General features: G+C 40.8%; 1 protein-coding gene across 3 annotated transcripts; it reads left to right on the top strand.

The window, feature by feature from the left end:
• Window positions 1-703: 703 nt before the first annotated feature.
• FAM168B (family with sequence similarity 168 member B) lies at window positions 704-24,296 on the top strand. Of its 3 annotated transcripts, XM_068145266.1 has the most exons (8): window positions 704-920; window positions 7,340-7,420; window positions 10,776-10,859; window positions 14,742-14,884; window positions 15,742-15,919; window positions 17,561-17,690; window positions 18,575-18,602; window positions 19,061-24,296. In XM_068145266.1, exons 2-6 carry the CDS (start codon window positions 7,351-7,353, stop codon window positions 17,671-17,673), a joined length of 588 nt encoding a protein of 195 aa, XP_068001367.1. In that variant the 5' UTR covers window positions 704-920; window positions 7,340-7,350; the 3' UTR covers window positions 17,674-17,690; window positions 18,575-18,602; window positions 19,061-24,296. The 3 variants fall into 3 exon arrangements, with proteins under 3 accessions (XP_068001367.1, XP_068001365.1, XP_068001366.1); XM_068145264.1 differs by lacking the exon at window positions 18,575-18,602 and having other exon boundaries at window positions 706-920; XM_068145265.1 differs by lacking the exons at window positions 704-920; window positions 18,575-18,602 and adding an exon at window positions 987-1,005.
• The last annotated feature ends 1,667 nt before the right edge of the window (window positions 24,297-25,963 follow it).

The raw sequence follows: 25,963 nt of genomic DNA, 5'->3' as shown, positions 1-25,963 counted from the left end.
CAACATCTCTGATGTGACCTCTCACTACACTTCGGCTCTTCTGTACGGGCTTGGCCCAGCTCCTCCCCACAGCTCAGGCCACCAGTACACACTGTGAACTCCCACCCCAGTGCATCACCTTTCCCCAGGCGCCCAGGCAGACCGAACACCCATTGTTTCCCAGTAGTTTTGTGGACAGTGAGCCGCGGGGCTTGAAGATGACCAACCCCCGTGGGACCCATGTTGCCATAGGGACCGGGACTGTCCCTGTGCTCGGCGAGGCCCGCTCACGAAGTTTGTGCAGTGTCCGACCCCGGGCAGTTGGGAAGGCTGGCCACAGGAAAAGCCCTCTCCGAGGAGATGACATTCGCAGCTGCACAGCAGGAAGAGCGCTGCTGGGCCCAGCGGGCGCAACTCGCTCCGCCCCCCGGGGCCGAGCTAGAGTGACCGAGCGCCCCGGGGCAGCCCTGGCCGGAGGCTTCCCCACTAGCAGAGACGAGCTGTGAGCCGCTCTGGGCCCCGTTCGACTGTCTAGGAGTCCTGCTGCTGATTAACCTGACGCCAGAGACAGCCAACTGAACGGCTAATGGCGGCGGCACGCAGGGTCACGTGTCACGAGGGGGGGCAGCGCCCGGGGGCTTCCGCCCACGTGACAACAAGCTTCCGCCCCCTCGCGGAGCGCGCCCCCTCCCCCACGGAAGTGACGTTGGCCTGGGTCGGTGCGCAGTTCTGTGGAGCGGACGGGCGCGGAGCAGCCGAAGTCGCCTGGTGGCCACTGTCCCCCCCCACCACCTGCAACACCCCCAACCCGCACAGGGCTCCGCCCGCTGCCCCGCCCCTCCGCCGCCTCCCGCACCCGTGTACGCACGGACGCACGCACGCACATACGCAGCGAAACAGCCAGCGACGGCCGGGCCGCCACCACGAAGCGCCGCAGCCCGGTGAGTGCGAGGCGTCGAGGCCCGTCGCGGACGCGGGTGTTGCCGGCTTCCGGAGCCTCTCCTTCTTCCCCACCGGGTCCGTTATGTAAGGGAGCCCAGGCCCAGCACCTTTTCCGCGGCCTGCGCCGCCGGCTTCTTGGCCTTTTTCTTTTAGCCGTTCGGGCGATCTCATCTGTGGCTGCAGGGCCGTGGCGGTGGCGCCATCCCAGGTGCCGGCGCAGGGGCGGGGGGGCGGTCTCCTGTACTGCTGCTGTGGCGCGGGCAGCGCTGCGGCCGCTGCCGAGCAGAGCGCTGAGGCTCGCGGGCAGCTGCGCGCTGCTGTCCGCCAGGCGGGGCAGCGAGTAACCTTCGGCGGTGCTGGGGGCCGGAGGGCTCCGTAACAGGTGTCTGTGATGGCCTTTAAGTGGCGGCAGGTGATGGGCAGGTTCGGGAGAGAGCCTCACGGCACCGCTGCGAGTAGGGCCCGCGGCCGCCCCTGGTTCTGTCCCCTCTTGATTCCTGTCTCTGCAGCGAGCTCCGGTGCCCGTTATGGAGTAGGTTGGACTTGAATGCATGGTAGGTCTGTAGTGCTGGTTACTGATGTAGGTTGAAGATTGTCCCATTGCTAACTTCATAAACACTCGGTACGGCGTCACGAGGGTATCTGTTGGTGGGATTTTCAAATGCGTAGGATCAGTAAGCTTCGACTGTTTGTGGCTTGCACGTCCTGTTTGCCCCGTTACCTTTATATCTGGGAGCTGGGGGAAGAAATAACGTTTTAGTCATCTGTAGCTGCTTCTAGGAAGTTTTGTGAGATGAAAAAAGGCCTGGTGCAAACAGTGTTTTCAGCACTTCTCTAGGAGGTTTGAAGCCACTCTATGAGCACCAGCTAAGTGATGTGTTCCACACTGAGAAAAAGTTAGGCTTTAAGAAAGGGGAGGTATATGGTTCTTGGCCTGAGAAGAGCTGGACTTAATTTGTTCTTAAATGTTCAGTAGTAGCATGCATGTTGCCTAATTTGACTAGACTTTCTGTCTGCTCTAATATGATCTTACTGTAAGATGTGTAGTTGTTAGTGTCATAAAACTTCCATGCTCATAGATTGTGTGCTTTCCAACTTGTAGATTTGGGGTAGCAATTACATGCTTTTAACTTTCAGGTTAAAATGTAGGAGGAATTAAGAGGCTTGTGGAGACTATCAATTTGGAACTTGTGACAGTTTCCTCTTGTATTAGAAAGTAATGTGGAATAAATGGAAAATTAACAATGAGAAAGTGCTGCATGGGAAAAATTACCAAGAGGCAAAGCTTTAGGATTCAACTAAAAACTTGTGAATATGGGTCATTCATGGTGCTGAAGATGGGTTTGTTGGTGGTGTATTTTTTTTCATCATAGTTGGCTAATGTCCCCTAAGTGGCAATAAACAGGCCTCTAAGATCCTTACTGTAAGGAACTCTTGGTGTTTTGATGTACTGTTCCACTTCTCTGCAATAAGAATATACGTGATCTCAGCGCTTTGCAGGAGATTCAGGAATAGGAGATGACAACTTTGATCCTCTTGTGCAATAGCAGCCATAGAAATTGTAGACATTGAGAAGTGATGGGCTGTTTACTCATTCCATAGGTAGGGATTTTTTTTGATGAAAAAAGCTCTTTTGGCAATGTTCTGGATTGTTAGGTTTGGGTTTTGTGGTTTTTTTTAAGAGTAGAGCAATATCACAGATGTACCAGTGAAGTTGATACAGATTTTGTGAGTGACATACAGAACTATTTCCATTGTCTTTTATACATAATCATACTGTCCATGCAGGATACAAGTAGTGTCAGTGTTAATACATACAATTTGACACCAAAACCAACTGTGAGTAGAATAGGGTTATGGGTGAGAATTTAATTCCTAAGAAAGGATTAAAAAATCAGAATTGCTCTATTCTTTTGTGCTCTTTAAAAAAAATGCATGCACCTAAAATGTGGAAGGAGCATTGCAGAGATTCTATTTTTTATCTTTTATGACAAGAATATCTTGTAACTCAAGCAGGGGAGGAACACTTGAATATGAATGACATTTCCAGCTTTGTATTTTACTTCATGTGTGAACTTTGGGCAAAGCTGTTAATTGTCCTTTTGCAGGCTGTGATTTCTGCAGCCTCAGTCTGTACTGCCACTGTCCAGTCCTGCTCCCTTCCTTGTGTTGGGACTGGTGCCGCCTTAGCCGTTTGCTGATGTGTCTCTGCTCTCTGAAGCTGTAGGATGAAAACGTAGCAGCCCTCTGCCCAGAAACCTCCAGCAGACTCCAGGATTCTGCCAGCCGAATTAGCCGATCTAGTTTGCAGAGGGCTTAAGAGTGCCAGTGCTGTCCTAGTACAGGAGTAGTGTTGCTTGCCAGAAGCACGCCAGTTCTGGGTAAACAGATTCCAGCTATCTCTGATCATGGGCTATCACACTACCCCTGTTCGAAACAGGGCATGGGTTTATTTGTTTCAGTAACCTTTTTTTGAGTCTTGGATGAATGGAATAAATAAAGTGCATGCTACCTGCAAATGCTAATGCAGTGTGGGATGCGTTGTCTTTGACTTCGTTAAGTCTTGAATGCCTGCTGTAGTTGTTACAAAAGTGGCTGTTATTTGGCTTAGCATTTGCATCAAAGGGCCTATTTTGGTGGCTGGAGTTCTAACAGAATGTAGTGCAACTGAGACTTTAATCAGTGTCAGTTATTTGAAGAGCTGAATTGTCTTCGATACTTAGCAGTGAAAATAACTTTCTTTTTACATTGCAAACTACCAGGCATTTAGAAATTGTACTTCTATAAACCTTTGGAAATCAAATCAAATGGGTAAAATGTGGAACAGTTGCCAAGACGGTAATTAAGTTTGTTAAGGAACTTTATGTAAGTGAAAACTGGGTCATTTGTACAATTTCATAGCAAACGTGTTCTAGAATGGATTGATGCTAAATGCTATAATAACTTACTGTGAGTCTGCTTAAGTTCCAGTGGAACTATAAAGCATTAGCAGGCTACAGCAGTGTGCTTTAGGCAAGGTACTCGAAGATGCTTCCCCAACTCTTGTGATGAATTTGCCATAAAATGAGCACAAAGTGGCATTCCCTAGATCTAGTTCTGATTTGTGTTTCTGCACAATTCTGAAAAGAAATAGTGAGAAAAATATATCTATTAAAAAGGAATGTGCAGCTTGGTTTAATGTGTTTGCATTTATTTGTTGGTTTCTGCATGTATTTCAATAAAATGATTTTTAAAAGCAGAGTTTCCCAGAAACGTGATAATAATTCTGAGTGTAGCAGGTAAAACTACATGTAAAAGCCTACCTAATTTAGCCTGCTAGAGCTTCAGCATTAGCAGCAGTTGGCCTTTGTGCTGGGCTTCCTGAAATCAGGTTCTAAGAGGAGGATGATTGTCCTGTTATCTCTATCAAGATCATAGAATGGCTTAAGATGGAAGGGACCAAGATGAGATTTAACAGGCATGATCAAATTGAGTTTGATTGGCTCTGGCAAGAATGAAAGGAGAAGCACTAATACTTCCCAGGCATGTTTGCATAGTCTTTAATTGCAGCATCTGTAATAAGCATGATTACCTTAATTTTGGCTGAAAGAATTAGTTGACTGTAATTTATATACAGTTGACTCTGTGCAATTTATATACAGATGCTGCACAGTAGACACTTATTTACATACACATTAACATGAGAATGCTTTGGACGGAGCACCAACAAAAAGGTTGAAAGCTGTGATTCTTTGGGTTCACTTTACACTAGTTTCCCTAGTGGTTTTGTTGTGGACTTTGAACATTATGGGGAAACAGACTGCAAAGTTCCATACTTTAATATAAAAGATGTCCTTCCAAGTAAAATTATATCGAGAGGGATGATTGCAGCCACCGGATAATACTATATAATTATATGTATGCATGTTGGATCTTCAGAGAAGAACTGAAAACAATTATTTTTAATTAGGAGCAATGTGAAACTTTTTCTACACTACAAAAACAGTAAGCAGTTTTGGTAGGCTGGAGGATCTCTACTTTCATCTCAGTGGTGAAAGCTTAAGTGTGAAAGTAGAAGTGGTGAAAGGACATACCTGTGCAACCAAAGATAAATTAATGTGTGTACACACGTAAATTTAGAAGTATGGATGTATTTGAAGTGGAATTTGATGTTATTTCTCTTAAGAGGCAGCTTGCAGGCTCCCTGTGGCATAGGGTGTTTTTTTCCCTCCTTACTTAAGTGGAATTCTTCTTTCTTAATCTGTACTTCCTTTGAGATCAAGTCCAAGGAGCTGTCTGACCTTCTCTGTAGCTTTCATGCCTCAGAATGTATGTCCTTGTGTTCTTCCACAGTAATTGACTACCAATTCTTCTAATAGTTGGGTTGTTTTGTTTCTTTTTCACTCAAACCTGAAGAATGCTCTTGCTGGTTTTCCTGGCCTCTTTGTTTCTTATTGCCATTCAGAAGGTGCGAGAAATGAATATAGGTCGCCTTTATTCCTAACTACTGTAGAGACTGCACGGAACAGTAGCATATTTGGGGGGATATGGGTGTGTGGGAGAGTGCTGTTTGTATTTGAGTGGAGGCATGCACTCACTTTCCTTTAGGCTTTTTTCCTACAACTCAAAAATGTTGGAGTGAAGCTTGAATCTCATGGGATTTTTTTTTTTCTTTAGACAACATGTGACAAAATCAACATTGCAATGATAGCAGAGATGCAAATGAGCAGCAGTTATTGCTACCAAAACTGGGTGAGGGGTCCAGTGGAATATAATGCTGTATACTTGAAGATGACACTTTTACCGTAGAACATTTCCGATGAGATTTGCATCAAACTGCTTTGTGAATATTGGTCAGGTGATGAAAACATGCTGCTCCTGGAAGCTTTTTTGTATTCTAAGCAATGTAAATGGCAGGTTTCTTGTTTTTTAAGTCATTCTTAACGGATTCAGTCATCTTAATATGTAATCAACTATGAAGGTTGAAAAAAATAGAAGCAATTCTATTTAAGTTAGTCTTACTGCAAGGCTTATGTGTGGAAAAGTCCAAGAAATGTGATGATAAAGTTTCTAAGAGCACTTACTTTCTCATTTCCTAATTTTGCACAAACGGTTCTTGTACTTCAGTTGAGTACTAGGTGCTGCTAAAACTCTTAGCATAGAGTTGTTTTTAGCATTGCTTTAAAAAGCAAACTACTTATGCTTTATACAGTCACTTAGCACAAGTTCATCAGTGCAGCTCTGCTGACAAACTCGGATTCCTGCCATAGTGTATTTTGTAAGTAAAGGAATGTATACATAATTGTGACTTGGTTTTGCTTCATAAACTTTACTTACAAAGAACTGTTAAACTGTTAAATCACCTAACACACTAAGACAGCATCTCAGGATCTAAAAGGGGAAGTGATTCAAGTATCAGTCTGGTTTTATAGTGTGCCCTCCTGTCTTGATATTAGAGGCTATTTGTAGTTAAAAATGGATGTGTGCAGGAAAAGATGTGGTAAATCTGTAAATATGTGCAGAAAAACAGATGGCTGAAGATACTGGTGTTAAAATACGGAATTTCTTTTTTGAATATTAGAGAAGTAGTTGCAAACAGTAAGAGACGCATGGCAGGCTTGGTTGTGGGCTGTGACGCAGTGATTTATATTCCCAGAAGTACACAGGCCTGCTAGAAAAACTTGAGAAGCATCTTCAGTGCCATTTTATTTCCCCTTTTAAAACAGGATTTGCTTTTATTCCTGCCAGTGGTGCTAGCTGTAAGTGCCTTTTTGTTGCGTGACTGTATAAGCCAGAAATGACTGGACCCAACTGTCAGCTTGTCATAGGCTCTGAAGATCTTAGCAGCAAGTAACCACATAAATAACTATTAATGAGAGTCTAATAGAGAAAGTCTCTTAACATTTACTTCTGCAATACCTGGGCTGTTGACAGCTGACAAATGTAGTGCTGGTAAAGGACTAGAATTCCAGGCTTGACATGCCAGTGGTAATAAGACTGTAAGTATTTGCATTCCTTGGCTAGGTGCTTCAAGTAAGAAATGCGAAGAAATCAAGATTGATATAATGCAATTGATAGATGACATGGGGTGAGAAGTCCCACCACCTTCGATCTCCTGCAGTAGGTTGTGGGTTTGTGTACCATGGAGGAACTTGTAGGGATGGAAATACTTTGCAAGGATGCTTTACAACAGAGTGTTTAATTTCTCAGACCTTGTCTAGCCAATTGGGGGTTGCAATGCCTTGAAGCTTATTTCTGCAGACTTGCTTGTAGGTACAGCTTCAGTGTTGACAAGTGAAGTTGCTGCTTTTTCTTGTATTACTTTTTCTTCTGAGGTGCTTTCCCCCATTTCTAGTCCCCTTTTAGTTGCTAAGATTTTGAAGTTTTTCTGTACTTGAGTAAATACTTTTTTCTTTTCTCTTTTTTTCCCCTTATTCAGTTACTGAAATCATGAATCCTGTGTATAGCCCTGGATCTTCTGGGGTTCCCTATGCAAATGCCAAAGGAATTGGTTATCCAGGTAAGTAACTGGTTTTCAGTGTGTTTCAGTTTGTTTGTATCACAGAATCAATAAGGTTGGAAAAGACCTCAGAGATCATCCAATCCAACCTGTAACCCAGCACCTCATGACTAACTAAACCATGGCTTCAAGTGCCACGTCCAATCCTCTTTTGAACACCTCCAGGGATGGTGACTCCACCACCTCCCTGGACAGCCCATTCCAATGGCCACATTTAAATTTATAAGCACAAATTGTCACTTCTGAATGGCTTTCTGTAAGGTAATCTCTTGGAATTTGGGTGGGGGTTTTAAAATTGTAACAGTGACATTTCAAGAGTGATGTTAGTTCTGGTATATTTCTAACTTCAATACCTCTTCCAGAGCAGCTTATTTTGGTAGCTCTAATAATTACACTCTGCAAGAAGAGGAGTCAGTCTATTTCTGCTGCTAGTTGGTTAATTCTTGCTTATGCTATCTGATTGCCTGAAGCATAGCATCAAAGGTGTGACCAAGAAAATAAACAAAACCATTTTTTTAAGCAGAAATTAAACGTATTTCTTGCTTTCTGTGCTTGTCATTAGGCTTCAAGTTTCTCACTAGGGTTTTCCCCCATCACATCCTGATGTATGCAAGCAGGCTTTATTTCTGATGTCCCCATAGTTCAGAAGTTGGATAATGCAATAATTAGATTTGGACAGAAGTATGCAGGAAGGCTGCTGAAGAGAAAGGGCTCTGTGCCTCTCTGCAACACTTCAAGCAGTATGTCTTGATGCAGTTCTCTCTCTCAGGTGGTTTTGTGGTTTTTGTGAGGTTTTTTTGTGGGTTTTTGTTTGTGTGGGGTTGGTTGGTTGGTTTGTTTTCTCCTGGTATCTGCAGACTAAGGGATATTATCTCTACCCTGAGAGAGGCTGAAGGGTCTCTCAGCACAGACTTTATGTATCAAACCAATTAAACTTTTGTAGCTTTTACAAGACTATTCTGTGATTGAATTGTTTCCTGTGCTGTTACTTTTGTATTCTTTGTAGTTGTATTCTATTTTCCTAATGGTATTTACACATTTAAATTTGTTTTTCAGCCTAGGTAGTATACTGGAATTCCTGTTTTCTTGTTCCACTTTTCTTTGTGCCTTCTTAATTCTCATGCCCTAATGCATTTCCTTTACTTTTGACTTGATTGTCTGAAAAACCTTTTTGTTACTTGATTTTGCTTTTTAGATACTCTTTTTCCCCTCAAATTAGTGTACCTTTCATGTTTTTTTCACAGTATACAGGGAAAACACAACCTGTGTTGCAGTGGTTTTTTTTGTCTGTTGAGTGACTGAAATGGTGCAGTAATAAATTGTCAAGCTGGTGCCGTGTAACCATGATTCCCGCAGGGTGGTCTTATTCTCTGTAACTGGCTGAGGTGTGTGGACTACAGTAATTTTATAGTAGGACAAGGACCAGTGTTTTACTAACTAATACCAGTTGCAGTACAATTATTTTATATAATTTATTATATTGCATTTTCAAGGCCTTATTTTGCTTTAGGTAAAGATTACTATGTATTATTTAAATATAACTATTTTTATAGCTGTTAATTTTCTGAACAGATTTATATCAACTGGGGTTTCATTTGTACTTAAAACCATTTTTGCATTACATTGAAACTCCTATTTATACTGTTCTAAGTGGTACCTTAATTTACTCAGGAAGATACACTATTGTAAATTCATAAATAGCAGATTAAACAGTATTACAAGTGCTAATATTTTATTATACTGTTATACTGACATCCTGAATTAGTAAGTATTGTATATTTGCTGATCTTCACTTTGTGTAAATTACCGTAACCCCAGTATATGGAATTGAAGTAGAATTGTTATAAAAGTGCCTTAAATGTCATGCTACAAGTTGATCACTCAAAATTCTTCCTTACAGCAGTCAGTGAGGTTTTACAACTGTAACCCTCAAATTCAGCTTAGTCAATAAGGTCTATGGTTTTACCCTGCTACAGATAGTGTGCTGAGCTGCATGTTTCAGTCTTAAAAGATTGTGGGGAAAAACTCAAAACATTCTCTAAAATAAAAAGTAGGTCTGTGTGTGTTGTGGTTGGTTTTTGGTTTTGTGCTCCGCTGTGGGTCTAAATCTGTGAAGAAAGAGCACAGGGCTAAATAATTTTACACTTACTAGTCATTTAGAGTAAGATGTAAAGCTGTACTAAAGCTTTTCACTCACAGCTCCTGAATTTGAAAACTTAAAAGGTATTTACAATCTGAAAAGTTGTTATGAGTTGGATATGCTATTTTGACCTTTGATTTTTAAGCCTAGTGCTTTTCATAGTCTTATCCATGCTGACCACTTGGTAGTGGTGCCAAGTGTATGCCACTTGATATGTTTACAGGGCGCTTTACAAAGCGTAAGTTTGCATATATAGTCCTGAGCTAAGGAATGTTTATTGTTAGGAGTAATTACCAGGGATTCTGGGATCTGTAGAATGCAACAGAAACCCTTCAAATTTGAATGGAGTTTAGGAGTTTTAGGCTTGACAGCTAATGGAGGAGCTGAAATCTTTCTATGCTGGTAACAAAATCTGGCAGAGTTAGTCTTTCTGAATGCAGATATTAGTTGGTTGTACGGTTTGGAATAATGTAAGTTATTGGGGAAATGAATAGTAGTTACTCAGAATTTTCTATCACAATTTCACAGTTCAGAATTGCAGTCTAACCCAACTTTGTATCCGTCAAGTAACTAGTTTTTGCTAATGGTGTGTTTTGCCATGTGTTGGAGGCCAGCACACAGTGCTGTTAGCTCAGCCATAATGGTGGCTGTATTCTGGTGGAGAAGTGTTTGCCTGTCATGGTGCTGATACCTCAGTGAATTGTGTGTTACTCTTAAATTGTTACAATATGTGCCTGGGACTGGTGAGCTTGTTTGATACCTGAGTGCCATGACAGGTTTGTGTCAAATGCAACAAGCTTTGTGGACTAACCTGTGGTTGCTTTGCACTCTCAAATTGGGATATCTCTGATCTGCAGAGTCAAGGGTAACTGACCTTTAGACATTTGTTTCTTTGAAAAGTCCATTTACTTCAGAAATATTTTACACCAGATCTTAAATCTCAGGGGAGGGAGGGCAGAAGTTAATAGTTGCACGAAGTTTGACAAACTTTGAGATTTGCTGGAATGGGAATGTAAGGGAGAAAGGCACTTGTGACTCCTTACCTGTTAGCTTCAGGTGGCCTGGGAGAAGAGGAGCCCAGTGTTTCAGTTGAGGTGTGATTGAGGGCCATCTGTTAGCTTAACTTAGTTAAAATATGTACAGTGAGAATCTTTGAAAGTCTGATTAGACTGTGCAGTCAAGTCTAGAAAATAACTTTGGCATTCTTTTTTCTAGCTGGCTTCCCAATGGGCTATGCAGCGGCTGCTCCTGCCTATTCCCCTAATATGTATCCTGGAGCAAATCCTACCTTCCAAACAGGTATGTGTAATAGATCATGTCAGAGCAGGAACCCAAAGCTTGGAATTTTTTAGAACCACAAAAGGAGGGGAAAGCTGTAGGAGCTTACAGTGGCGCTTTTACTGTAGGATAAGTTCTGCATTGCTTTGGATGTGACTTGTAAGGAATATTCTGAAAAATTAAAATCTTAAGCCATATTCTTTTCCCCTTCAGAAAAGGAAAAAGCTGAGTTTTTTAGTTGTTGTTTCTTTATTTCAGGCTGATACTTGAGGATTGCATCACATTTCCCTTGACTTGCTGCGAGATTCTGCTGGCTTTGCATCTTACATGTTCTTTTCAGATTCCCTTTTTTTTTTTTCCTCTTGTCCTCAAAATTCTTTTTCATCCTTGTTCTTAAGTCATATCTTTCCAAGTTCAGCTTGCTGTCTTCTTTCTGCCCTTAAAATGGTCTTGCATAAACTAATTGTCTGGAAAGCCTGGTTGGTCTATATTGGATACTGGGGGAGGAATTAGATAACCATAGTTGCATGCTTGTCATATCAGAAAAAGGGTGATGAGCATAGGAGAAGGGAGATGGAAAAACAGATAGAAGAGGAACCAAAGCATTCATTGAAGTTGTGTTCACATAGCCTACTTTGACTAGTTGATGATTTTCACATGATGAATGCTTGAAACAAAGCAGAAACTTTCAGCTTTAATTTCTACTTAAAGCGGGAACATACATCTGGTAAGAACAATATTCACCCTGTGTACTAAGGAATTTGTTATACTGCTTTGTTAATGTGGTTCTGTGCTATGTTGCACTTATGGATTATGCCAGTTTTCTGGAGGTACACATCACCTAAACTATCTGTTGCTGAATGCCCTTGTGTAATTTGTGGGGATAGGACAGAATGCTGTTTGAAACTGGGAAGCTGAGGTTGTGGAAACCTGCTGGCATTGTTGAAGTTCAGTATTTGTAACGCATGGTATTTCATTATCTACCAGGAGACTCCCAAAAGGGTTTGCTAGCAGTATTTACTGAGGCAAGAGTATGTCATCTAAAACGTTTGCCTGCAGAACCTGTTAGAAATGTGTAGCTTTCCTCGAAACTGTGGAGTATTCTGGTTGCTACAACCTGAGTCTCTGCTTAGAGGTATAGTGAACACAGAACTGATTTTGGCTTTTCTTCAGCCTTAAGACAGGGAAACTGATGGACATTATAAGCTCCAGTAATAGGAAGGGGGGGAAAAAAGTATTGTTTGGATAGGGTATTGCCTCTGTGCAAGTGTCACATCTAGGGGGACCGGTTTGTGTCTGCATTGGATTGCTTAAGAGCTTCTTTGATGTTGAAGGGAGAACAGCTCCCATCAGGGGTATAACTTAGCACAGGAATCAAAACTATATGTGGAGTTTTTATTACCATCTTGTATTGCTAACAGGCTCTTCAGTTTCATGATTGAGATTATCTTAGTGATGTCTCTGCTTGCTGTGCTCAACTGTCTGTATCACTAGGATTCCTGCAGCTGGGCAGAGGAGTAGCTATAGATTGTGATCCTGTGATGAAATAACTGGAAGGTAGTTTCCAGTCTTATTACTGGTTGCAGTTTGAGTGTCCTACTGCAGGAAGATGAGGATAAGCTGCACATAATCAATCTACCAAATCACAACACTGATGATTTTATGCAGTTGACTGTGGGCTTTCCTCCATGTCAGTTATGTTGTAATAAAAGATTGTGGTTTCTGGGGAATATTGTTTTACTTGTTAGATTTCATCGTGTTGTAAGATTGGTTTGCAATGATTAATCTTAGAATATATCTCATGCTATAGAACAGAGTAAGAAATTTTTCACTTTTGTGTAGAAAAGGAATAAAGAGCTCTAGAAGTGTATATCATCTGCAAATGCCCTTAGGTTTTTTTGTGAAGGTACTACTACCGGAGTCCTTAGTGCTATTGAATAGGAACATAGCTTTTTTCAGAACTAAGAATAGCTTTAATTTTTTGGCTACTCTTTAAACTATGAACAGAAATTCAGAATGTCCAGATCTTCTAATTCAGGCGGATAACAACTTGAAGTACTTTGTCCTAACAGATGGGTTTCCCCCCTTTTATGTTGTAACTGCTTGTTTGTAGAATCAAACCTTTTATGAGTTCACATCACACAGCACTGTTTGAATGTGTTGTGCCACTGCTGTTCAGAAAGGGTACCTTCTTACAGTACCACCTTAAATTTCTGTGGTTTTTGAATAACTATGTGGTTTAGTTTTAAGATCTTTGATCCGTTTTAAGGATGAAAAAAGTTAAATGGGAAGGCAGAATACCTCTTGCACAGAGGTACTACTTTGGAAGAATGAAAGTTAAATTGCCTGTGCAGATGTATCAAGTGAGTTTTCAGAATGAGAACGGGCTTGGCTGAGGGTATAACTGTAGTTCAGCAGTGGTGCTTCTTGTTCAGCATTTTGTGTCTGAGTTTATCAACACAAATAGCTCCCCATTCTAGAAATAGAAGTTACTTTCTCAGCATGCTCCACTTGTCAAATACTTAGGATCTCTAAAAAAAACAACAGTTAAAGAGTAAGTGCTGTGGTAGCTTGCTTTAGTGTCTCTAAAGGTCATAAATTCTATTTTATTAATAAAAGAGACATACTTAGTAAACTTTTCTTCAGTAACATTTTCAGTTTGAAGGGCAGAATGAAATTGGGAAGAAACTCAGACTTCTGCAAGAGGAATCAAGGCTATCTGTCATCATGCCATCTGCACAGACTGATCTTTCCCATCATAAATGCCAGTGTGCTCTCTGCTATATGGCTTCAGATCTGTTCTCTGTATTTAAATCAACACATTCTAGATAGTTTTTAAAATCAACCTCATCTCTGTTCTCACAGTCTCGTTTTTCCTATGATTACAAAGTGTATTTTCTTCCTAGTGTTGCCTTAGTACTAGTTTGTGCAATTCCAGTGTGGTGGATCTGCATGAGGCCCAAGATCTTTTCATCCTAGCACAGACCTGGGCCTTGATGCTTTCTGTAGAACAGGTGATGCCTGTTGTTTACTACTCTGAATGTCAGCACTGGTAGATGCTGCTGCTGAGGTATTTGTATTCCCGCCATGGCCATTAGGCTGTATATAATCTTGAGAGTGTAGTGTGCAGGAGCAATGGTTCTGTCCTCCATGACTCATCAAACCCTGGTCCTGTTATCCTGAGACCTTATCTGATGAGGGTAGGAGAAATTACAGAAAATCTGTCTTTAGGCATGGTCTGAGGCAGCACTTGCTACTTACCCTTTTAAGAATGGAATAGTTTGCATTGTAAGGTCATGTTTTAAAGGTAGGGCCTTTCATATTTACTTTAACCAGTCTAGAAAATGCCAGAAAACCAAACAGAATAGATGCAAGTTGAAGTACAGATTGCAGATTATTTACCTCTGTTCTCTGAAATTTTTTCTTGAGCTCTTTGTGTGCTTCTGACTAGAAATTGCAACTCTTGTGCTGCATCATTTTCTACAGAGGGCAATTGCCGGTTACTTAACCATTTAGATGTTTTGCCAGTACTCTTTAGGGAGCTGATACTAGGATGTGCCAAATTCCTATGTAGGAATGCTGCCTCATGTGCTGGTTCCAAGTGTTGCATGATATTACTACAAAAATCAAAATTCACTTTTCTATCTCATAGCCATAGATAGAAAAGCAAGTTGTGCAAAAATACATTTAAACATTTCATGCGTGGTTGACATAGTCAAGTCTTACTTTCAGGCTGGTATCAGAATTGTGTGAAGGCTAGAGCTTGTGCTTGAGACTTGCCTGTGGAGTGCTCACATAAAGATTAAGGAAGCTGGAAATCAATAAAATTGTTATCTCTGAGTTCAGAAAGCAGTGTACTGACACGTTTTTCATGTTTTTAATGCAGATTTACCTTTGTTTCAGGTTACACACCAGGCACTCCATATAAAGTATCTTGTTCACCCACCAGTGGAGCAGTGCCACCATATTCGTCATCTCCAAATCCCTACCAGACTGCTGTGTACCCTGTTCGAAGTGCCTATCCACAGCAGAACCCGTATGCACAGGTAAATGAGCAAACCAAACAACTCTGTTGAACTCTACACTGTACATCACATGTTTTCTTTGTGGATGGAGAGAATTTTTACCTACCTACAGTAAGAGTTCTTAATATAGTGATGTATCGAGTGTGTCTGTGCATGCTCTTTCTCACAAGTTACCCAGTGCTTACTCATAATGTGCTTAGTCTTTGAAGAGACACTAGGTGCAGTAGTTTGAAAAATGTATGCTGGATGCTGTGATTTTTCTTTTTTTTTTTTTAAGATGCCCCTGTTGTGATTCAGGGGTTTACCATGTCTTGTACTACCAAAACTGCTGAAAACTATTTAGAAAGGATGGAATTAAGAGACCTCAGTAAATGTGATGTTTTGGGGAAAAGCTGCCCCTCTTTCTGCATGGAGGAAACTTGCCTGACATGTATGCAGTAGCTGAAGGGAGTTAATAAGCATGTAACAAACTTTGTCCAGGCTGTTTACTGTATTTAGATTTATCAGAAATCTGTGGGTCTTTAAAAGCAGCTGAATCAAAAATTAGGAAAGAATGAAGGAAGTTCAGTCATAGATTAGTGTATTAAAATGTAGGAAACAAAGGGGGTGAATGACAAGTGAGCACTTGCTGTGGCAGGTATGGTCAGCACTGGAGTTGTGCTTTGAATTTTATCCTAAATGCCCTAGAAAGGAGCTAAATGGTAAAGTTGGCAGTGAAACACCATTTGAGTAGTTGAATGTTTTAGTTTCTGCTCTGTAAGATGCCCTGCATCTTTAGTGCTTTTATTTTATGACACGTTCCTGAAGGAAGACATAATTTATCTTCCCCAGCGGGCAGACTGTAATTACTTAATCTGCTTGTTTTCTTTCTTCAACAGCAAGGCACTTATTACACACAGCCTTTATATGCAGCACCACCCCACGTAATTCACCACACCACAGTTGTGCAACCCAACGGCATGCCAGCAACCATGTATCCTGCTCCGATTCCGCCACCACGAGGAAACGGTGTGACCATGGGAATGGTGGCTGGGACTACTATGGCAATGTCAGCAGGTGTGTGGACTTAGAACTCCTCTGTTTCCATGATGAAACTCTTCTCAGGTGGAGACAGAATACAGCTGCATTATGAAAATGTGATAACTAGAGGTGTGCTTGGCAGAATCATAAAACTGTTCAGACTAGTAGGGACTTCTTAAGTCGTCTAGTCCAGTGTCTTCAAAGTGGGTCTGGCTGCCTACTTGTTCAGTAATACTTCAATCATCTCTAAAGATAGAGATACCACATCCTCTTTTCAGATACTAGTATTGTGGTAGTTTTCCTTTTATATCCCTATGGAATTTTGCTTACTCTTGCCTCCTTAATTCTCACCTTAACCATCTTAGGAGTCTGACTTCATCTTTTCAATGTTTTTTTTTGTTTGTTTTTTTTAATGCCTAGTCAAAACCAGCAATCTTTTAAGGCTGAGGAAGAATCCAGTGTTCTTAACCCTATCCATCTTATCGCGGAGCTGCTTTGCATATTGCGTTGTAATATTGGATGTGTTTGCACTACCTGCAGGTCTTCTGTGCCAAGAAAATGAATTGGGATGTCTCTTTTACTGCCACACTCTTATAGTGGTAGTGGTTTGGAAAAAAAATGTTATTTAACCAATATCTAGACTCATCTGTGAGTGTCTACTGAGGGGGTGTCGTGCTTTGCTACTCAGTGGGTATTAACTGAAGAAATGTCCTCATTCACCCACAGCAGGCATTCCTCTCAGTAAACTAAAATTAATGAGAGCCATTAGCTTGTTTTCCTGGTTTTTGTCTGCTAGCTTTATCCTTTAATTTGAGGAATCTGAAAATTATAGTAGTTACATGTCTCAAACTGACTTAACATTGGGATTTCAGACATGGGCAACCATATCCCAGGTGTTTGCTGCTGTTTTGACAAAGCACTATAGGGTGAGACTGTTCAGACCATGCTATCTCAGCCTGTTTGTTTCTGAAGCTGCTTAGTCTGTACAAAGCTCTAATTACACAAAGAACAACTAGAGGAGAAGACAGAGAGGATCTAGTAAATGCGTATAAATATGAGGGCTGGGTGTCAAGAAGGAAGGGACAGTCTCTTCTCACTTGCACCCTGTGATAGGACAAGGAGCAGTGGATGCAAGTAGTTCTACCTCAACATAAGGAAGAACTTCTTCACTGTCAGTCAGGCTCCCCAGAGAGGTTGTGGAGTCTTCTTCTCTGGGGACTTTCAAGACCCATCTGGATGTGTTCCTGTGCAACCTGCATTACATTATATGGCCCTACTCTGGCAAGGGAGTTGAACTCAAAGATCTCCAGAGATCCCTTCCAACCCCTAACATCCTGTGGTGAACTGATCAATCAACTTATCTCTACCATGAAATGTTTTCACAGCGTGTAAAGCCTGCTGTGGGAAGAAGTTTTGTGATAACTAATGCTTATGTCACAGGGTTTCTGGTAGAGTAATGATCATTTTTGTGTTCATTGGACTAAACATCAGAATGATCCCTTTGCCTAAAGGTTTGAAGATTGGGGTGATTTTAAATTGAAGATGAGCAAGCTGTAATTACTTTCTAAACTAACTCTTTCTTTCTCTCCCCCTTCCCTTCCTTCTTACTTGTTGGGTTTTTTTTTCCTTCTGTACTGGAATTTGTGCTGACTGAAACACATGTTCTCTTCATCCTAGGTACTTTGTTGACAACTCATTCCCCAACTCCAGTAGCCCCTCATCCAGTTACTATGCCCACGTACCGGGCTCCAGGAACACCAACCTATAGTTATGTGCCCCCACAGTGGTGATCATCCTGGCAGTCAGTGTAAGTTACGAGTTTAAATTGAAAGCAGTTTATCTTTCTTACAAATGACAGTGTTGCAGGTTCTTGCATGGTGACTTTTTGGAAGGTAAGCACTCTGGGGTAGTATTCTATTTGAATAAGAATACACAGAAAGTATTGTTTAGTTAATAGCTGTTCACTGCAAAGGAAAGAAGCCTCATGAGACATCTTCAGTGGTCTGCATCTTCAGAAATCACAGAATCATTTTCATTGCTCATGAGTGCTGAATGCAGAAGAATGACCCTCAAGTTTGCCTTATTAAAACACGTCTGGGAGGAAATGTATTCAGCATTTCAGATTCATTGCTGGTTGTTGAATTCAGCTTCCCGTATGAAGCAGTGTGTGTCATTTTGTAGTCTTTGGCTAATTATGTAAGCAAGGTAAGTGGTTTGCTCTGAGGCTGAATCTGTATCACAAGCTGCTGAAACAAGTATAACCTTGAGCTCATTTCCTATATTCATTGTTTCAGGTAAGTATCAGTTCATGCTGCTTGTGGTCAGCATAGAAAAAGTGTTTCTAGTGAGGACTAACATTTAGATCTCGGGTTTTGAGAAAGAGTTCAATGTCGAAATCTGCTATAAGATGGGATGGATTTTGGGGGTGTAATGTTTGTTAAACTGACACAAAGCCTCATGTTTACGGGATCCTTGCTGCTGTTTCTGGGTTATTTTGGGTTGTTTGCAGGGGGTTGGCTTTTTTGGGGTTGCTTATTGTTGGTGGTGTGTTTTGTTTTGTTTAATGTAAACCAGCTTCATTTGAAATAAGGACTTGTTGGACCATCTGAATTAGAAACTTTCACTCCTAGTCCATTTAATTTATGAGAAAGTTAACTCTGTTTTAATTTCTCTGGATTTCTGTTTCAGCAGTTAAGCGTCCAGAGTTCTGTGATTACAGGTGACTGTTATTCTCTTTGAGGTAGTGATGCAACAGGCATTTCTGATTTTGCTGTGATGCTATGTATCAGTCTGCAGATTTGAACTGTTTCACCTACAACATTTAACCCAAGATTGTCATATTACATGAGTATAGAAAGTGAGAGGATTACTGTGACTACACCCATGACTGCTGATAATGTAACATAAACCACTTTTGCAATATCGCACCTTGTACTTAAGACAAAAGCACTAATGATGGAATGGACGTGACATAAACATCAGTCAGTGCAGTGAACTTTTAACCTAGAAGCCTATTGATTTCAATTGACTGGATAAGTGCTGGGGTAGCACAATACACTACTTGTTGTGCGTGCATATCAGTGTGGTGCATGTAATGTTAGAATGTTCTGCCACACTCAAATAATATTTCACATATTGAGAACACTTCCTACTGTTTTTCCCCCCCTCTTAACATAGGTTTGAAGATGGGAGATATGCAATCAAGAAATTGAGGTTTAAAAGTTGGTGCTGAAGCCCTCATGCCTCCAACCAGGACTTTTCTTCTGAATGCTTTCAACACTTGGCTAAACACTACTAATTCCTGATCACAGAAGATTTTTCCAGTGCTGCATATCTTACATCTTGGAACTCCAGCAGTTAGTCTTAAAGCAAACCCTGTTTTGTGGACTGTCTTGCAATTTTTTAGCTAATTATAATGATAAAAAGGGAGTATAAATTTATTCTGATCCATATCTAGTTGAATGCATGTTAAAAACACAAAAACAAAGCTTGCTCAATCTACCTGCAGTGACTGATGCAAAAACCATCATATGCAAATCCAAAGGAACCGAAAAGTATTTTACAACTTGTATCACTAATGCACTGTTGTAATGTATGCAGGGTCTTAAAAGGTAGAACCATAAAAGTGAATTTCTTTAAAGGATACCATACTATACATTAGATAAGTGCTTCAGCCTTTTTCAGGTTGATGGAGTTGCCAGTTTCCAAGGGGCGTTTTTTTGTCTAAGTGACGTATTCTTTCCAAATTCAACTACTAAATTGGAGTGACTGGAAAGTGAGTCAGACAAGCTGTAGAAATCCCGCACATGATTAGTTGACTTCATACCTTTTCATTTTCATTATGTGGATTCAGTGTTATACAGGTGTTCTTAAGGATCAGAATGAAATGACGACGGAAATGCTATGTGTGCCAGTAAATAAAGCAAACTTCCTTGAGGCAAAACTGGCTCTTAGGAATAGTAGGAGGTGACATCACCTGCATTATGAAGTGCATGTCCTGGGGGAGATACATCCAGTACTATCTTCCATATGATGCAAGATGTGTCAAAGTGAGACTGCCAGACAGTCTGGCAGAAAAACACTTTCTTTTAGTTCTCAGTTCAGGAATTCCGTGCTGTTTTTTTCTAAAGGATGTTGTAGTCAGTTGAAAATGTATGTGCAGTTGATCCAGCTTGCTTTCCTAAAACTAAGGCTTTCTACAACAAACATGAGGAGTTCAGCTGCATGTTATTTTGAGGAAAGCTTGTGTGCCTGATGAGTATGTTAAAAGGGAACAAATCATTTTAACACAATTTTGTTCTTAGCTACCTGCAGTATGGACTATGGATATGCTGTAGTAGGGCTGCCAGAATATAGAGGTTTCAAGTAGCTGTTTGGGCTTTTTTTCCTGAAATGTTCATAATTGAAATAGGAGACATTTGCTGGTTATGGCATTTTGATGTCTTGTCTTAGTATTTTCTTTTTTACATCCTAAATTGCACTCGGAAGCACATAAAATAAGACTTGACTGTAGATCAGCATTTCATGGCAGTGAGTCATTTCTGATATTCTTTCTTGAAACTTCAATTTTTAAAAGTACCTCAAAGCAAATGCTGTGGAGATAAAGGGCTAGCCTTAGAACCCATTTGTATACCAAAATTGTTATGGGGGGGATTTTAAACTTTTAAATTTGAATATTGCACACAAAATCAAGGGTTTTGTTAGACCTGCTTGACTTACGACTCCAGAAGGATGCCATTTTCGTTTTTCGGATACGTTCTGCTTGCAATAAATTATGCAGTTAATGGTTATAAAATGTTGTTCCCTTTTAAGTGTTTCCACAGAAATATATCAGGCTGTATTGTTCTTGTAGGTTAACTTCCATTCAGAAGTAAAATGTTTAGATTCTGTATCTAGCTAGGCTTTGTTCTGGGGTGTTCTGCGCCTATACAGATTTGGCAGCTGCTTCAGGCTAGCATCAGTGTTGATTTACTGCTGCCATTCCAGTACTCTGCCCTGGTGGGAGGCTTACATACCTTCATACATAACCCGTTGGTGGTTAGAGCCTTCAGTAACTTTATTTTTTACAGTAAGCACTCTCCATATTTTGTACTTTTTTTTTTTTAATTGTTTAATAAAGTTTAGGTTTGTTTTGCATGAATCACTGTCAGTGGACGGCCCCCTTATTTCTAATGCCTTGAATGTAACTATGTCGGTGGGATAACTACTTTAAACCTTACTCATAAGCACTTAATGCAGCTTAGAGATTTCCGTATGGTTTTATAGGGAGCAGAAAATGACCCCAGACAAACTTGTTTGAATCTGTTCTGCTTCGTTCAAGTCTGTGTAACAATTCCATTTGTGTAGTAGATTTGCAGCTGTGATTAGTCAGGTGTGCCAGAGACCGCAGGGAACAGACACAGGCCATTTGTCCATTTTTGCCCATGGAGAGTGACCTTTTGTTGTCTTGGCATGGTTTTAACAAAGAGCTGAGGAATGGAACAGTACTATGTTGGGGAGAAGCTACGAAGAACAAGCTCAAAGCTTTGCTGTCTCCTGTCTCACCACTTGATAAACTAAAGCTCTGAAAATCATAGGAGAGAACTTTTGAGTGCCGCAATAGATAAATAGGTAAGGAATGAATATAACCTCCTATATATTTTCTCTGACTTCAGATTCCTAAATGTCACTTTGGAATTGGTCTCTGTGTAATACTCCATAACATTTAGGCAGTCTCACTTAACTTGAGCACTTTTTTTTTTTCTAAGTTGCATTATGGGATTCATCCACAGGGGGAAAAGTGAACCTTTTTTAAAAGGTATACGTACACCTTCCAGTTCTGATCCGTTGTAGTCTGCTGGGAGGGTGGAGCATGTCTCCAGTTGCTGATACGGAAAGTAACCAAAAGCACAGCGCAGGGGGATGGGGGGGAATACGTGTATATATAACTATCTTAATGTTAATGTTGCAAATAGTAGAAAGCATGGGTATAAAACTGCAGTGGGGGAACTGTACATCATTAAATAGGCGTTTACACAGTGAGGGTCTTACAAAACATTCTCTCCTGCTTTTTATATAACATTCCCTGTTTAGAGTTCCTTTATAAACAAATGCGCAGTATGTGTTTGCACTAGAGCTCCTCAGCAAATGGGAAGAGCCAGTGCAGCGGAGACATTTCAAGCTTCTCTTTAAAGAAAAAGAAAAAATCCAAAAAAAGAGGAAAAGAAAACAAAAACAAAAAACCACACACATGGGGGGGGGGGAAAACAAAAACAACAAAACCAAACAAACAAAACCAAACTTTTATGGCAGCTTTATATGATTAAAATAAAGAAACTACTTTAAACCTGGAACTGAAAATAACTTGCAGCAATAACAAAGAGAAGTCCAAGAAAGATGAATTTCCTTTTTTTTTCCCTTTTTTAATTGGAATTTCAGGTGTTGAGTTTATCTAAAGTATTTTTTAAAACCGAGGTATTCCCTATGTCAGAAACGACAGGTAAAAATGTCTTTTAAATGTAGCAGCAGCAAAAGAAATGGCTAATAAGGCACCAAAAATGTGTAGCCCTAGTCAGTGATGTGGTGGTTAACAAAACACTAGGTGGGAAAACAGAAGCTACTACTAGACCTTGCTTGTGCATGTTGTAACCATCTCCTGCTTGGAATTTCTAGGAGGCGTGATGGAATGCTGTTCAAGAAAGCTTCTTGTGAGTGTACTATGCAAGTTAAATGCTTTTATGCAGTGGTAGACAAGAAAAAAAATCCTTCAGCTTAGTTGAAGTCCTTCCTTGTACTGCTTCATCCACTAAAAACCAAACTACCACGATCACCTGTAAGTGCCACCATGTCTTAGTGTTGTCTGAGAGTAGCTCATGGTACAGAGTTGTATACGAGGGTACTCAACATTGACTACTCTTCATGGAATTGTGGCTTCACTGCTGCTTGGGTAGTAAGGCCACTTAGTGTCTGAGCAAGAGATGGTCAGAACTGACTTGTCACTCTTCTCTGTTTAAGCACAGCATTAAACATAATTTGTTGGAGTCTGGAACACATTTTTGCTTGAATAGGCAAGCACAGCGATTCAATACCACCACTTAACTCTAGGCTTACTCTTGTGCCAGAGTAGTAAATACCACGTGTGTGAAACCTCCCATGATGGGAACATGAGCAATAGTGACGCTTCAGATGGAGTTTATGGGAAAGAGGACAGATGCTGTGGCTGTCAGATGGTAACTTGCAGTTGCTGTGGTGTGGTTTGTGTAGTAGCTGGTAGGAAATGGGCATGATCCTTACTGGGCCTTTTCCAGCAGGTGTCACTGGCCAACCTTGGCCTGTGCCAAGGGTCAGAAGCCATCCATTGATCATCACCTCTGAGTGCACGTGAACACCTGTTCAACAAATGTAAAGATTTAAGCTCATTCAGATTGTTCTTGTAACTGTCAGCTTTCTGATCCTGTATTTTATCAACTGTAAGCTTCCTGCAGAGACTCCCAGATGGGGTGAGGTAGAATGCCAGTGAACAGGAACAACTGCAGCAGGGTTAGGGTAGTTTTGTGCATCAAGCCTCGTCAAGAGTGAAGGGCGTTCAGAGACCTCCTCTGAAGTAGCAAGGACTGACTCTTTCAGCAGGCTGCATATGCCTTTCTTTGGGGGCTGTTGAGGAAAAATGAGTAGGGTGTGTGTAGACAGAAGAGAGGGAAGAGGAACAGTGCTTGTCTAGGGACAAAGAATACTTCTCTTGTGTGGGTTAAACATAACACTGAAACATCCAAATTTCACTGTTAGTAAGGGTCCATTTGTGTTGTTTTTTTAATATTGTACACAGTTTATGGGCTCTGAAGCTTCAACATCAAGAAAGTGAACGTGGCTTTTCTAAACTGTTGTGACTTTTGGGCACTTAGCAGGCAAACTGGGAAAGCTTTTTTAGCTGGCTGCTGTACAGACTTGTTTTAAGTAGAATGGATTTGTTAGTGGTTTTTTAAATTCCTTTTTTTTCATTGTAATGCTATTATTGGCTGCCCTCCTGTCCAAGATTGAAAAAGTGAGTGCATGCAAAGGAAGTACAAGAGGCCCCAGTAATAGTTCTCCATGTTTGTTATAGAATAGACACAGCTTTCCTTTTTATGACTTCTTTTAAAACTGTCTTACGAGCAGTTCTATTGGTACTTCTTTTTTTTAAGTTTAGGTCAATGTTGTCTTCCAGAATAAGTTTTAAGGCATCACTCACTCCTGCATTGAACTATGGATAGCATCAACACAAAGAGTGGAGCTCCCATTCTGAGCCAGTTCAATTGTGAAAATTCATACTTTTTTATTTTTTATGCAATTCAATGAGTAGATGAGCTCAGAGTTAAATTCTTAAAAGCACGTTTATTGTAACAAGAATTGTTATGTATTAATACTTCAGTTTTCAATAAAGATTGACTTGTGTTGCTTATTGTGTTCTTTTTCCTTACTGTCAGCATCCCTTGGGAACATCTGCTTCTGGATAGCAGTACTGTGTGTTTCAACTCCAGGTAATGAAATCTGATGACTGGTTAAAGCAAAGCAGAACGTCTGAATTGATTAAGCACCTTCTCTCAGTAAGGTTTCTTAATGGCTGACAAAACACATTAGGAAAGGCTTCCTGATGGGGAGTAAGCTGGCCTAAGTTATCCTGCCTGAGAGTGTGGTAAAGATGGAGCAGCGCTGCCTCATTCCCATTGGAAGGCATTTCCTGGCACTCCGGGTTTTTATTAGTTTAGTTCATAGCTTAAAACAACATGGAACAGATAGATGTAAAATTTCGCAGTGCCTTAGCATTAACTTGATACCAAATCAGTGCTATTTCAGAAGTGACAGGCCTGAGCAGAAAGCCGTTATACATCAATGTCTTGTGTTCCCCAGAAGGCAAAGAATTGAGTAGGTGTGCAGTGTGGGTAATTATCCCTTTTCCTTAGAGTATGGGTGGCTGTTAATGACTGAAATGGAAGTACACATATTTGAAAGGGGACAGGACTATACTGCCTGAACTAACCAGCTATTTTCACTTCTTGTAGGTATCCAAAAATAACAGTAACTTACCTGGTAATATTCCTGTGAAAAGCAGTGCACGTGGAAGAGGAAGGTATAACATCAGAGATAGTGTTTGCTTTTTGAGGTTATTGGTACAGATGTGTTTTGTTGCTCAATCAAGTAGTTGAACTTATGAAACAGTAGCCAAGTGTTGGGAAGCCCAGGGACAAGGTGGTTGTTTTTTCCCCTTTGGTGTGTTTTACTTAAAGGCATTTACTGGTCATGTAACCTGGGATCACTTTTATTTCACAGGGAAATTAGGGCTAGGTTTTTTCGCAGATCACTGGAGCTGATGAAAATTCATAAACCAGTGAGTTGCTGGAATCTGGGAGGTTATAAAAGGGAAATACTGCTCTTTGGAATGATGCTGATTATTCTTGGATTAGAGGGATTCTGGTGTAGCTATTCTTTGTGATGGTCTGTTGCTGTGAAGAGCTTGTCTGACATAAGAATATGCCACTCTTCTAAAGGTCTGTGCATGGAGTTTCTTAGTTCTTTTAAATGTATCCATGGAGCTACCAAAACAGTAGGTCAGTAATGGTTGATTTTAACCTTTTCCCAGATTAATTTTGCTATGGCACTGTGATGTGCTTTGCTCTCCCACTTGCTGATGAGTGGCTTTAAGTTATTTGCTGTGAAGGTTAGATGTGTTGGTAAGAACTCCCTTATGTTGGAGGCAGCTTTGAACACTTGGTAACAGCCAGAGATCCTTCCAGAAAAGTAACCACTCAGTTAGCAGTTGTCAGGAATAAACATGTTTTGAGTTTCAAGTTTTCCTGTACATACTTCCAGGCAAAAGGAAGGATTGCTTTTTCTAAGGTCTGAATTTCATGGCTCGCTGCAGACAGGTAACAGAAATAACTGTCCTGATGAGGTCGCTTGGAACCAGGAGTGATGGGCCAGAAGGTGTTGCTGTATTATATGGATAAAATATCTGACTTGGGTGTGGGAGGCTAAATGCTCTCCTGGATTGTATTTTGAAATCCATCAGGCTATTAACTATCCCATATTAATCATTCAGACTGGAATGGGATCCATCTGACTACT

This window comes from Melanerpes formicivorus, unplaced genomic scaffold (genome assembly GCF_026170545.1).
Source record: "Melanerpes formicivorus ecotype bairdi unplaced genomic scaffold, bMelFor1.0.p_v2 SCAF_12, whole genome shotgun sequence".
NCBI classification, from domain to species: Eukaryota; Metazoa; Chordata; class Aves; order Piciformes; family Picidae; genus Melanerpes; species Melanerpes formicivorus.
Note: the sequence above shows the minus strand (reverse complement) of the source record. Positions and strands in the feature narration are given on the sequence as shown.